We start from the raw sequence: 13,937 nt of genomic DNA, 5'->3' as shown, positions 1-13,937 counted from the left end.
CAGTGGGGCATCCAGCCCAGGAGAACTTCTCCCAGGCAGTGGGAAGCCAGCCCTACAGACTGGGAAGCTGAGAGTAAAGAGAGTGACTGTGGAGGTCTGCCCCAAGACCATTCCCAAACATTCCAGCCTGGGTGAATCGGAAAGCCTGGAGCTCCTCTCCCAGCTGTTGAAAATAGGGATCATCGCTCCCTTCCTTCCTCCCTCCCAGGTGTCCAATAGACTCAGCAACACCCCCAACACACCTGTTACCTAATTTTCCCCTACCCTGTGACCAGGGCCTCTCATCCCTTTCATCTTCCCCATCCATAGCCAGCAGTGATGAGGAGCTGGCTACCAGGCATGGCACTGTATTATATGGTTTTACAAGGTGGGAAGGGCACTCCCTAGAGTTGTGCAGGGACCAGCAGCGCTGCCCTAAGGTAACCAGCATGTGTTCCAGCCTTAGTGTTCAGGAGCCTGGCTTCAGACACCTGCCTCCCTTCCACTGAGGGCTCCCACCACAGAGACCTGAGTCCTGTGAAGTTCCCTGTTCCCCTGACCTGATCCCAGGAAGAGTCCCCTCTGGCTGGGCACAGTTGCCAGAGGAATGGCCTCACACAGATGCAGTGCTGCCCTCTTCCTGCAGGGGCCAGAGCACTGCCATGCAGGATGGGGCTTTCCTCCGTGTGCTGACCACGGAAGCCACAGCCTCCAAGCTCCCCATCTCTACACACACCCCTGAGGGCCTGACTCACCCTTCTTCCTTCTAGAACTTGCACGGGTCAGTTTCTCTGCCCTCTGTGGCAGGAAACGGGGGTGTAAGGAGTCACAGCCAAGCCAGGGAAGGAGACAGAGGGAGGTAGCAGCCAGCAGCTCTGTACTCCCCAAGGCCTGTGAGGGGTGCAGGGCTTGGGCTTGTGGGGCTTCAGTAGAACCACAATGTGGTTGGAATTGGGGGGCAGTGAGGTCCCCAGGGGATCCCAAGTCTAATCAAGAGCAGGGGGCAGGGTGACTGCAGTGGTGAGGAGATGTTCCTTAGGGTACCGGGGATTTCTTTCTACCAACTCACCCTGATCTCGTGATGAGTTTCAATTCCCTCCTTGCCAGCCCAGTTCCTTCCTGACTGATTTGGTGAGGAAGGCCCTCTGGGGTCTGGGGCTGCACATACCAGTTCACCCCTCAGCCCTTTCCCTGGCACGCACACACACACACACACACACACACACACACACACACACACACTAGTCTTTAAAAAAAAAAAAAAAAGGCTCATTTATTTATTAGTGAGAGAGAACCAGAGCCTCACTCTGGTACATGCATTGCCAGTGATCAGTCTCATGCTTGAGAGCCCAATACTTTATCCACTGTGCCACCTCACCTCACAAACCCTAAAGTCCAACGGTCTTTCCCTTTAGCCAGGCTCCTTGCATACAGAGCAGGGGTGCCAGTGCACCCATCAGCCTAGCATCAGCCCAGCCACCAAATAGGCTCTCTCCATGCAAGTCGGCCTGCCTCTGAGAGAACCTCTGCACCCCCTTTTCTCAGCTCTCTTAGGCCCAGCCACTGAGTCAGATAGGCTTTGAGGGAGCCCAGAGAGGGGCTTCCCCAGCCCTCTCACCCCCATCCACCCATGCACTGGGGATAAAAATAGTGTCCTCACTTGTGAAGTCTAATGATTATGTTGGGGTTCCTGGAACCCCTGGCACTAGAAACACTCTTAGAGGCACTATGTAAGTGTGTGGTTACCATCATCATCATCTTCATTGTTGTCATCATTATACTTCCTCTGTTTCTTTGGATGAAAAGTGGTTGTCATCCCCCAGAGCAAGTCTCTGAGATGGAGCAGTCCCTGAAGGGAGAGTCAGGGAAGGAGCAGGCATGCAGCAAGCTGGATGTTTTCACTGTTATAAAAGGGGTAGACACAGTGCAGACATGGCCACAGGCAGGAATTGAGGTGACTGAGAGCAATTTAGCCTGCTGGACCCTTGCCTAATTCCCCAAGTATCAGATCACTGTTCTCCATCACCCACTGCCTAGCTCTGCTCTAGGAAAGACCTTCCAGAACTGTCTTCCACACAGAGAAGGTTGCTAGATTTAGGAGAAAGAAAGAAAGAAAGGAGAAAGAAAGAAAGAGAGAGAGAGAGAAAGAAAGAAAGGAAGGGAGAAAAATAAAGGGGGAAATGAAGGAAGGAGAGAGGGAGGGGAGGGAAGGAATGAAAATAAAGAAAAAGAAAAGAGAGGGATCTGGTGGTGTCATGTCTGGTTGAGTGCACATGCTACAATTAACAAGGACTCTAGTTCAAGTCCCCAGTACCCATCTGCAAGGGGAAAGCTTCACAAGTAGTGAAGCAGGGCTACAGTTGTCTTTTTCACTCCCTCTCTATCTTCCCCTTCCCTCTCAATTTCTTTCTGTCTCTGTCTAATAAACATATACACATACTTATTCATATATAGATGAAAATATATATGAATATAAGTTAATATATATGAATATATAATTTTAAAAATATAAATATATAACATGTGTGGATATATATATGAAAAGAAAGGAGAAAAGGACAACAAATAAAGGTTGTCCACATAAGTTCAAATTTCTAATAAAGAATCATTTTAGTGTAAGTCACTCCCTGTAAAGTGTGGGCCATACTTATACTAACAATCTATGTGTTGTTTATCTGACATCCAAATTTAACTGAGCGTCCTATATTTTATCTGGCAACTGGCAGTGGAGGGTGCCTGAGGCCCAGGGTTTGGGAATCAAGAGCGTGGGAATATGCCTCTGACCACTTCCCTCGGCTTCTCCCCAATGCCCAGGGCAATGCCCTCCTTGCCCTGCTACCAGGCCTGTTCACACTTGCCCCCCACCCAGAATATACACCTTCCTTCCCCCCACACCCTTGAGTTTTTCACCTCTTGAGGAGTCCCCCTCTAGTCTGGGCACTGATGGGAGTCTCCTATGCTGCCTGTCTCTCAGGATCCAGGTGCCACATGCCTGTCCCTCTCTTTCCACTATAGGGAGGGCAAGAGTCCTGGGGCACGGGGTTTCTGGGAACACATGCTGGAGGTAACCTGAGTTCTGGAGTCCTAGCCATTAAAAGAAAGACACAAAGGCCTCTAACAGCTCAGCACCAGCAGCCGGGGTGACTAGGGGTGAAGACCAGAGCACTGAGGCCTCAGCCACAGGGTCAGGCACCCACAGGGAAAAAGCAGGGAAGTGGGCAGTCAATCCCTGACTCAGTTCCTGATGCCTTTTGGGGAACCAGCTCCTCTGCCTCTTCCCAAATCACTACCACTCAGAGCCTGCTCACACCCAGGAACCAGAGGGCCCCTGCAGGCACTCTGCCTCCCTCAGTCCAGTCACCAAGGTGATCTCCAGTGGTCCCTGTGCCCCTAGAACTGACCTCCCTGAAGGCCCCCACCAGCTCTCTCACCATTCCTCTCCCTGTTGTCTGTGTGTCCTTCCAGCCTCTTGGAAAATGGACAAATTTCTGAACCGCTACCACTTGGGTGAGCCTGAAGCCAGCACCCAATTCATGACCCAGAATTATCAGGATTCGCCAGATTTCCAGAATGCAACTGAAGTAGAAGAAGAAATTGATGAGCCCAAGAACTAACCTCAGCACAGATGGCAGCCTCCCGGCCCCAGCTTCATCTTGTGGGTGTGTCTGCATTGTCGATCACCTACAGGCTGGTATTGATGCCCCTCTGGCTACACTTCTAGTACCAGTTAAAAAATAAATCAATTGTCCAAAGCTTACTATATTGGGTATTTTGTCCTCCTTCAAAAACCAAGAAAAGGGACCTAGGCAATGGTGTACCCAAAAGAGCACAACATTAACTTGTGCAAAGACCTGAGTTCAAGACCCTAGTTCCCATTTGGGGGGGTAGGGGTGTTTCATGAGTAGTGAAGCAGTGCTGCAGGTTTCTTTCTTTCTCTCTCCTTCTCTTCTTCCCCCTTCTCTATTAATTTCTCTGTCTCTATCAAAAAGAAGGAAAAGGAGGAGGAGTGGGAGGTGGAGGGAAAGAGAAGGGTAGAAGGAATAAAGGAAAGTTAAAAGGATGGAAGGAAGGAAAGAAGGGCTTCCAGGAGTGATGGATTTGTCGTGTAGGCACTGAGCACTGATAACCCTAGTAGCCATTAAAAATAAAGAAATCAGAGGCCAGGCAGTGGTGCAGCTGGTTAAGTACTCCCATTACAATGTTCAAGGGCCCAGGTTCAAGACCCTGGCCCCTACCTGCAGGAGGAAAGCTTCACAAGTGGTGAAACAGGGCTGCAGGTGTCTCTCTGTCTCTTCCCCACCCTGCCTTCCCTCTCAATTTCTCTCTGTCTTTATCCAATAATAAATGAATAAAAATAAAATTAAAATTAAAAGTACATCTTTCTATTTGCCCCCTCCCCTCTCAATTTCTCTGTCTCTATCCAATAATAAATAAATAAATGGTTTAAAATAGTTATTAAGGGAGTCGGGCAGTATCTCAGTGGGTTAAGCACATGTAGTGCCAAGCGCAAGGACCAGCGTAAGGATCCCGGTTCGAGCCGCCGGCTCCCCACCTACAGGGGAGTCGCTTTACAGGTGGTGAAGAAGGTCTGCAGGTGTCTTTCTCTCCTCTTCTCTGTCTTCCCCTCCTCTCTCCCTCCATATCTCTCTGTCCTATCCAACAATGATGACATCAATAACTATAACAATAAAATAACAAGGGCAACAAAAGGGAATAAATAAATAAAAAGAAAAAAAGATATTTTAAAAAATAGTTATAAAAAAAGAAAGAAAGAAAGAAATCATGAAAAGGAAACCAATGAATGACCATCACCAGGGCCCTGGATTTTTCTTTAAATACAAATGGGTGCTCATGGGGGTTTAGGGAGTTAGGGGAACAAACTGGAGCAAGAGGTGGAGAATTACAACCCCAAACTTGGCTGAGGTCACAGGAGCTTGAGCAAATCATCCTTCTCAGGGGGGATTGTGTGGTAGAGCATAAGGTTAAGCACATATAGTATGAAGCCCAAGGACCTGCACAAGGATCCCAGTTCAAGTACCTGGCTCCCCACCTGCAGGGGGGTAGCCTCACAAGTGGTGAAGCAGATCTGTAGATAGATGTTTATCTTTCCCCCTCTCTACCCTCCCTTCCTCTCTCAATTTCTCTCTGTTCTATCCAATAAAATGGGGGGAAAATAGCCACCAGGAGCAGTGGATTCATAGTGCAGGTACCAAACCCCAGTGGTAACCCTGAAGGGGGAAAAAAAATCACCCATCTGTCTCCAAAGTTCTGCTTACTCACTCAGCTGGAAGGTGAGGTGGAAGAGGAGGTAGAGAGCACGTGTTTATCACCTTCATACCTTTAGCATCTACATTCTAGGCCAGGCCATTCACTCCACAGCTTCCATGAGACCAGGCAGGGGACCTGCCTCTTGGCGCTCAGTCCAGCATGACAGGGAACATTCATCAGATGACCACAAGAAGATGACAAGTGTGACAATAGTCCTGAGAGTGTGAAGGGGCCTTGTTTTTATGATGGGGGTGGGGGTAAAGTTTCGGTCAAAGTTTCTCTGGGTGCTTAACACTATGCCTGAAAAGCAGGGGAGGGGTTACCTGTGAGTGGGGGGACATGGACAGAGACTACACCAGAGGAGGGAGAAAACTCCTGCGGCTTATGTGTCAGGGTCCAGGAAATGAAAGTCCAGCATCATGACCAAACACTATGGATGGCATGATGGGGCGAGACCAGGACAGTGCTGTCCATGCAGCCATGCCGAAGCCTGTTGACAAGGGGCAAAGACTGGCTGAGGAGATTAGAGGAAGGCAGGGGGTGATCTCATTTATGCTTTTAGGAAGCTGGCAAGAGCAGCCTGGGAGGCTGCACAGCTTGCACAGCACTGGGCTTGCATGTATTAGGTCCCCAGTTCCATTGCTGACATGGTATATGCCAGAGTGATGGGATAAATCTTTCTTTGAAAGAGAAAGAAAGAATGATTGAATGAATGAATGAATGAATGAATGAATGAATGAATGAATGAGGAAAGGAAGGGGAGGGGGGAAGGAAAAGGGGAAGGGAAATGGAATGGAATGGAATGGGATGGGATGGGATGGGATGGGGTGGGGTGGGGTGGGGTGGGGTGGGGTGGGGTGGGGTGGGATGGGGTGGGGTAGAATGGAATGGAATGGAATGGAATGGAATGGAATGGAATGGAATGGAGTGGAGTGGAGTGGAGTGGAGTGGAGTGGAATGGAATGGAATGGAATGGAATGGAATGGAATGGAATGGAATGGAATGGAATGGAATGGAATGGAATGGAATGGAATGGAATGGAATGGAATGGAATGGAAGAGGGACAAGGAAATTGCAAATAGTTATGCAAAAAGCTGTCTTAAGCCAGCAAAATAGTTCACTTGGATAGTGTGTTACAGGTCCTGGCTCACACCTCACTGAAAGAAGCTTCAGTTCTGTGATCTCTTTCTCCCACCCTCTCTTATCTCTTAACTCTAAAAAATTAAATTAAAAAAAAAAGATTCTCAATGCCTGAGATTCTAAGTTCAATCCCCATCACCATCATAAAGCAGAAGTGAGCAGTGCTCTGATCGATCTCTCTGTCTCCCTCTCCCTCTCCCTCCCCCCCCCCCTCTCTCTCTCTCTCTCTCTCTCTCTCTCTATATATATATATATATATATATATATATATATATGTTGAAATTAATTAAAAAGGAAGAAGAGCCAAGCAGTTGGAACACCTGGTGGTAGAGCACATGTTATCCCTCAGTCCCCACCTACAGGGACAAAACTTCATGAACGGTACAGCAGAACTATAGGAATTTTTTTCTCTCTCCCTCTCTGCCTGAAAAGAACCCCCCCCAAAAAAAAAAAGGAATGATCACTGGGAATAGTGGAGTTATCTTGCAGGCACTGAGCCCCAGTGGTAACCCTGGTGGTAGGAAGACTGAAATAATAAAAGAGAGAAAGAAACAAAGAAAGAATTGAAAGAAGGAAGGGAGGGAAGAAAAAAGAAAAGAATAGGGAAGAAAAGAAAAGAAGAGAAGAGAAGAGAAGAGAAGAGAAGAGAAGAGAAGAGAAAAGAAAAGAAAAGAAAAGAAAAGGAAGGGAAGGAGGGAGGGAGGGAAAAAAATAATGAAGAAACTCACTGGAAAAAAAAAGTTTCCATAAGCAACTGCTGCATGAACCCCAGAGGTCACAATCTCATTCAACCATCTCTTTCATCTGTCCTGGTTCTTCAGCTCCCCCACCCCACCCCATCCCACCCTTACCCCTAACTCTAGTCCTTTAAGTTGCCCCTGCCCTGCACCCCATCTTAGCCATCTGTTGTTTCCCTCCAAGAGTTAATAAGCCCTTACCTTTGGCAAGGGTACAATGATGGGGGTGACTCACATGTGCAAGTGCCCAGAGGTCCTGAGATGAAAGGGGCACACTGCTGCTGGGCATGGGGCGCCCATCTTCTCAAGAGGCCCTACCCCAGCTCTCAGCCCAGCTAGCCACACCCTCCGTCAGCAGGAAGATCTCAGTGGTGGGGATATACAGAAGGCAACAGATGGGAGGAGACAAGACCATGGTGCATCCAGTTAAGTGCACACATTACCACACATAAGGACTTGGGTTCAAGCCCCTGGTCCTTACCTACAGAAGAGAAGCTTCATGAGTGGTGAAGCAGTGCTACAGAAATCTCATTTTCTCTCTCCCTCTCTCTCTGCTCCCCCTCTCTATTTCTATCTGTCCTATCAAATAAAAAGAAAGAAAAATTGGCCACGGGGAGCAGTGAATTTATTATGCAGGCACCAAGTCCCAGCAATGACCCTGGTAGCAAAAAAAAAAAAGGCAATGAGTGGGAAATAGCATTGTCAACAGGAAGGGAATCACCCAGTGCATCCCAGTCCCCACTAATGGATTCAGCTCCTTGCCTGGGTGCTGGACCCCAGATCTAGCTCAATAGAGGGCATCTGATGCCAGCTACAAGGACCCCCACACCCCTCCACTTTACCCAGTGAGTTAGTCAGCAGAGCTAAAATCCAAATCAAAAGGAAGTGTCCATTTGCAGTAGTGTAGAAGGTGGCCTAGAAGAAACTTTGGGGACATGCGTGAACCTCACACTCCCCAGTCTTCCCACAGCCCCCACCGCACTGGGCCCAGAGTATAATTGGTGCCCAAGGCCAGGATAAACAGTGGGTCAGCTTCCTCGAGCAGCCCCAAATTGAGACACATCCTCCCCTCTTCTGCTTTTAATTCCTTGTGGCTAGTGTGTTTATTTTGGGTGAAGGCAAAAAAAAAAAAAAAAAATCGGATGTTTATCCTTCGAGGAAATTATTGGCTTGCTCTCTTTCCTGCCCCATCCCCAACCCCTTTTCATTTCCCCTGGCATTTGAGGCTTTTAGTTCAACTCCAGGAGATACCCCCACCCTCCTGGCCCCAAAATGTGGAAGAAAAAAAAGACATTTTTTAAATCTGGCCCCAGGTTCCAGACTGATGCCAGCCAGACCAGTAGTGAGGTAAACTGAGACCTTGGGGAGGCCTACCCCTGACTAAGCTCTCTGTTTACAAATCACTCTGGGTCTCTTGCCCCATTCTCCCCTCCAGGAAGAATAAAGCAAGCATGTAACTTGCACAGTGCATCTATAATGAAGGAGTTAGGGGGGCTAGAACACCAATGCTCCCTCCTTGGGGCTAAAGAGAAGTGATCTTATTCTCAGATGTCATTCGCTGGGTGTTTTCTGCACATCAAGCATGGAGCCAAGTGCCTGTCATGTGGCACCTTCTGCCATGCATTCCTGCACTGTCTCACAGGTTGCTGGGGCCACCACACATGGTATCTCATCTGACTGCCACACCCTACTACTATGAATGTTGCTACCCTTATTTGTAGATGAGGAAACTAAGATGCTGATAACTTAGGGAAACTGCTCCCTGTTCCAGAACTAAGAATTGAATTGTGCTAAGCCTCCTCACTCAGAAGCAAGAAGTGCTCAGGTTTTACTCTCTGGGCAACATAAAATAAAGGCCATTCTAAGGGGTTGGGTAGTGACATACTCAGTTGTACACACTTATTACCATGTACAAGGACCCAGATTCAAGCACTTGCTTCCCACACACACGTGGGGAGCTCCATAAGCAGTGAAACAGTCCTGCAGGTGTCTATCTTTCTCTCTTCCTCTCTATCTCTCCGACTCCTCTCAATTTCTTTCTGCCCTATCAAATAAAAGAAAAATGAGAGAGTTAGGCGGTAGCACAGTGGGTAAGTGTACATGGCGCAAAGCGCAAGGACCAGCTGACAGACCCCAGTTCAAGCCCCCGACTCCCCACCTACAGGAGAGTCGCTTCACAGGCAATGAAGTAGGTCTGCAGGTGTCTGTCTTTCTCTCCCCCTTTCTGTCTTCCCCTCCTCTCTCCATTTCTCTCTGTCCTATCCAACAACAATAACCACAACAATAAAACAACAAGGGCAACAAAAGGGTATAAATAAATATTTTTCAAAAAGGAAAAGAAAAAAATGGCCACTGAAAGCAGTGGACTCATCATGCAGGCACCAATGATAACACTGGTGGCAATTAAAATTTTAAAAAATAGAGCAGTGGTGCGCCTGGTTGAGCACATACACTAGCATGTGCAATGGCCTGGTTGTGAGGCCCCACCTCCTGCCTGCAGAGAGGAAGCTTTATGAGTGGTGAAATAGTGCTACAGTTGTCTCTCTTTCTCTCTCCCTCTCTATTCCCCTTCCCTTCTCAATTTCTCTCTGTCCTAGCAAATAAAATTTTAAAAAGGAAAAAAAAACAGCTTCCAGGAGCAGTGGATTTATCATAACTGCACCAAGCCCCAGCAATAACCCTAGTGGCAAAATTAGTTCATTAATCAACATAAATAAATAATGAAAGTCATTCATCCAGAAATCAGAGTAGGCCAAAGAAGAGAAGCTCGGGGAGTCAGGCGGTAGCACAGCGCACGTGGCTCAAAGCTCAAGGACTGGCATAAAGATCCCATTTTGAGCCCCCAGCTCCCCACCTGCGGGGGAGTCACTTCACAAGCAGTGAAGCAGGTCTGCAGGTGTCTATCTTTCTCTCCCCCTCTGTCTTCCCCTCCTCTCTCCATTTCTCTTTGTCCTATACAACAACGACATCAACAACAATGACATCAATAACAGCAATAATAATAACTACAACAAGGGCAACAAGAAGAAATAAATAAATATAAAAAATAAAATTTAAAAAAAGAGAAGCTAGAAGTACCAGAAGAATGTAAGGATCATCTATCAAAATGAAGGGTCTTTCCTATCCTCAGCTTGAGGTACTCCAGACCAGGTGTGACTGGTGTGATAGTTGGCTCAAGGCCATTGCCACCTCCCCCCCCACCTGCCACTACCTCCACAGCTCACCACCCTCAAGCCACAGACTCACCTCTTACCCCTCCTGAACTTAGCCTGTGTGATAAATGTCCTTAGGACAATTCCCTGCTTTAAAGGTACAACTTTCCTTATCTAACAGAACCTAAATTCACTTAGCATTTCTACCACTTGTTAGCCCTGTGACTCCAGCCAAGTCACTCAACTGTTCTGGACCTATGTTTCAATGGCACAAAAGTACAGTATAGAAAGCAAATGGCAATGAGTGCCTTCCAGAAAGATCTGTTGCCATGGCTCAATGAGAGCAAGGAAGGCACCCAGGCTCAATGTCTGGCTTGCAGGCTGTTCAATAAATGTGTATTTTCCTCTTCTTCCCTGCCTCCACCTCACCTGCTCCCCATCCCCTGCGCCCCACCCCCCAACCAGGCTGGAGCCAGCAGCCTGGCATAGAGTGATGGGAAAGAGCCACCTTCCCCACAAGAGAGACCTTCCCAAGAGACCCACCAGAGCTCCATGGGTCCAAAGAAAGGTCCAACTTCCCAGGGATCCTCAAGCTCCAGCCCGGCATCTCCCACCCAAGCTCAGCTAAACAGAGGGAGGCTTGAATCAGAAAAGACAACCCAGTTCCTTAGCAACTAACAAGAATTTCCCTGTAAAGACAAAGACCCTTCACAGAGAATGCTCCCTCCCCCCCCCCCAGGTGTCTGATCTGCTTTGCAAGAGTGGGGCTAGGGTTGCCCACCCCCTACCAGGCTGAGGGGGGCTCCTGCCCCACCCTCCCAGCTCTCCTGATATTACCTGCAATTATCCCTCAGCACCTTTCATCCTGGTGCTAATTAACTTTCCCATCTACCCCCATGAGCCACTGGGAGACACGTGACGTGTGTGTACACACACATGCACACGCGCGCACACACACACACACAGGCACACAGGCACACATGCACATTCATAAATGCAAGCACAAATGCCTATACTTCCCCTTCCAAGACCCTGGCTCCCATTTCAAGACCAGGAACCTTGAATCAGAGAGATGTGTCAGCTCTTGGAGGGCCCTATCTGCCCCTCACCCCCCTCAACCCTTGCCCTAGGTATTAGAGGATGGAGAAGCACTGAACAGGCTGCTTCAGAGTAAGAGGAGGGCAAGACCATCCCAGCATATCACAGGGGTGAGGGCCAGAGAGTAAAAGCTTTTCAAAAGGACTAGAGGAACCCGTGCCAGGACAGAGCTCTCCAATTCTGGGTGCCACCTCAGCACCTCCAGATGCCCGCTGCCCACTGCCCCATTTAACACAGAAAGGACATTGCCAAGGAGGGAAAGAAAATGTTTCAGTGGGGAAAAAAATGGGGAGTCGGGCAGTAGCACAGCGGGTTAGGCGCAGGTGGCACAAAGTGCAAAGACCAGCTGAAGGATCCCAGCTTGAGACCCTGGCTCCCCACCTGCAGGGGAGTCGCTTCACAAGTGGTGAAGCAGGTCTGCAAGTGTCTATCTTTCTCTCCCCCTCTCTGTCTTCCCCTCCTCTCTCCATTTCTCTCCTGTCAACAATGACAACATCAATAACAACAATAATAACTACAACAATAAAACAAGGGCAACAAAAGGGAATAAATAAATATAAAAAAAGAAAAGGAAATGAAGAGGGGCTGGGTAGTGGCACACCTGGTTAAATGCTCACATTACATTGCACAATGACCTGGGTTCAAGCCCCATCTCCACCTGCAGGGGGGAGGCTTCATGAATGGTAAAGCAGGGCTGCAGGTGTCTGTCTCTCTCTTTCTCTATCTCCCCCTTCCATCTCAATTTCACTCTATCTCTATCTAATAAATAAATAAATAAAATTTTTAAAAGGAAATGAATATCATCAGACAGAGAAGGAAATTGAAAAGAAAAATCAATTTCTGGTCTGATGTAGCTAAAAGAACCACTGACCAGGCATCAAGACCTGGTACAACCGTTTAGTGTTGTATGTGTCCAGACAAATCAGTCACCCTCTCTGGGCTTTAGTTTCCTCTTCTCTTGAATAGATTGGGATGTTCTGCAGGTCGGTGTAGTCACTGGGGGGAGTAGCAGAGCAGGCCACCACCACAGTCCCTTTGAATGAGGGAAGCCACCAGAAAAGGAAAGAATGAGCATGTTTGAAATTAAGAATGAAAAGGAACCAAGTGTGTTGGGCTGCAAAGCCAGAAAGCTCTGTCCTTAGGCCCAGGATAAAATGGAGCTTCTGACTTGGGAAGCTGGTGGCCCTGGAATCTCAGGAGCCCTATATCCCCAGAAGCAGCAGTCAGTGATAAGAGCTTGTCTTCCCCAGATCTAGGCCTTGGGGACACCCATTCAGGAAGGGAAGGTGAAGGAGCACTCAGCCCCTGGGGATACACTCTGAGACAGAGTAGAAAAGTGATTGAGACCTCTCATCCTCCCATGCTCCCATGCTCCAAAGGAGGGCAAGACCCAGAAGCACCCCCCGCCCCCCGCCCCCCACCTCATGATCTGAATGAAGTCTGTCCCTGCTGACTTCAGTCAGCCAGGCAAAAAGAGTTCAAAGACAAGAGACTGGGCCTTTGGGAAGCAGGTGCAGCGAGGAAACCTGGAAGTAACCCAGGTGTCCAATAACAGATGAGTGGCTGAGCAAGTTGTGGTATATATACACAACAGAATACTACTCAGCTGTAAAAAATGATTGACTTCACCGTTTTCAGCCGATCTTGGATGGACTTTGAAAAAATCATGTTGAGTGAAATAAGTCAGAAACAGAAGGATGAATATGAAATGATCTCACTCTCAGGCTGAAGTTGAAAAACAAGATCAGAAAAGAAAACACAAGTAGAGCCTGAAATGGAATTGGCGTATTGCACCAAACTAAAAGACTCTGGGGTGGGTGGTTCGGTGGGGAGAATACAGGTCCAAGAAGGATTCAGAGGACCTAGAGGTCCTAGGGGGGTTGTATTGTTATATGGGAAACTGGGGAATATTATGCATGTACAAACTATTGTACTTACTGTTGAATGTAAAACATTAATTCCCCAATTAAAAAAAAAAGAAAGAAAGAAAGAAAAAAGAAGAGTGTAGTTAGGGGGCTGGGTGGTAGTGCACCAGGTAAAGCACACACATTATCATGCACAAGGATCCAAGTTCAAGCCCCCAGTTCCCTGCAGGAAGGAAGCTTCATGAGCAGTGAAGCAGTGCTGCAGCTCACTCACTCTCTCTCTCTCTCTCTCCCTTTCTCCCTTCCCTCTCCATTTCTGTCTCTATTAAATAATTAAAGTTTTTTTAAAAAAAAGTAACACAGTACATGGAGTTCCTTGTGAGAACAAAACCCAGTTGGTCCATATCCACTGCATGTGTGCACACACATACACACACACACACATACACACGCACTTGTCACTCACTAGCGCCCTGGAGCCCTGAGTCACAGGTGACACCACATTTGCCCATGTGAACGCTGGGCACCCAAGTCCAAAACTGACCTTCCTTCCCCTGCCCCCCCTCAGAACCAAGAACCATGCCCTGCCCCATACACACGTCTGCAAACATGCCTGCACACACTTACACACAGTTATGCTCCACACACCCTGTACCCTGCTGTAAATACACAAGCCCACACAATCACGTGGCCTACAC

At 48.1% G+C, this 13,937-nt stretch overlaps 1 protein-coding gene and 1 long non-coding RNA gene across 7 annotated transcripts in view; one reads left to right on the top strand and one right to left on the bottom strand.

Moving 5' to 3' along the window:
- PEBP4 (phosphatidylethanolamine binding protein 4) overlaps positions 1 to 3,736 on the top strand; it is a 304,246-nt gene extending 300,510 nt beyond the window's left edge. For all 6 annotated transcript variants that reach the window (XM_060178829.1, XM_060178832.1, XM_007529151.3 and 3 more), the window contains one exon: positions 3,445 to 3,736. In XM_060178829.1, the coding sequence (XP_060034812.1) occupies positions 3,445 to 3,593 (149 nt within the window). In that variant the 3' untranslated portion in view covers positions 3,594 to 3,736. The remainder of the gene's footprint in view (positions 1 to 3,444) is intronic.
- LOC132534631 (uncharacterized) overlaps positions 1 to 13,937 on the bottom strand; it is a 48,937-nt gene that overhangs the window by 29,980 nt on the left and 5,020 nt on the right. The window lies entirely within an intron of this gene.

The sequence above is a fragment of the Erinaceus europaeus genome, chromosome 19 (genome assembly GCF_950295315.1).
Source record: "Erinaceus europaeus chromosome 19, mEriEur2.1, whole genome shotgun sequence".
NCBI lineage: Eukaryota > Metazoa > Chordata > Mammalia > Eulipotyphla > Erinaceidae > Erinaceus > Erinaceus europaeus.
Note: the sequence above shows the minus strand (reverse complement) of the source record. Positions and strands in the feature narration are given on the sequence as shown.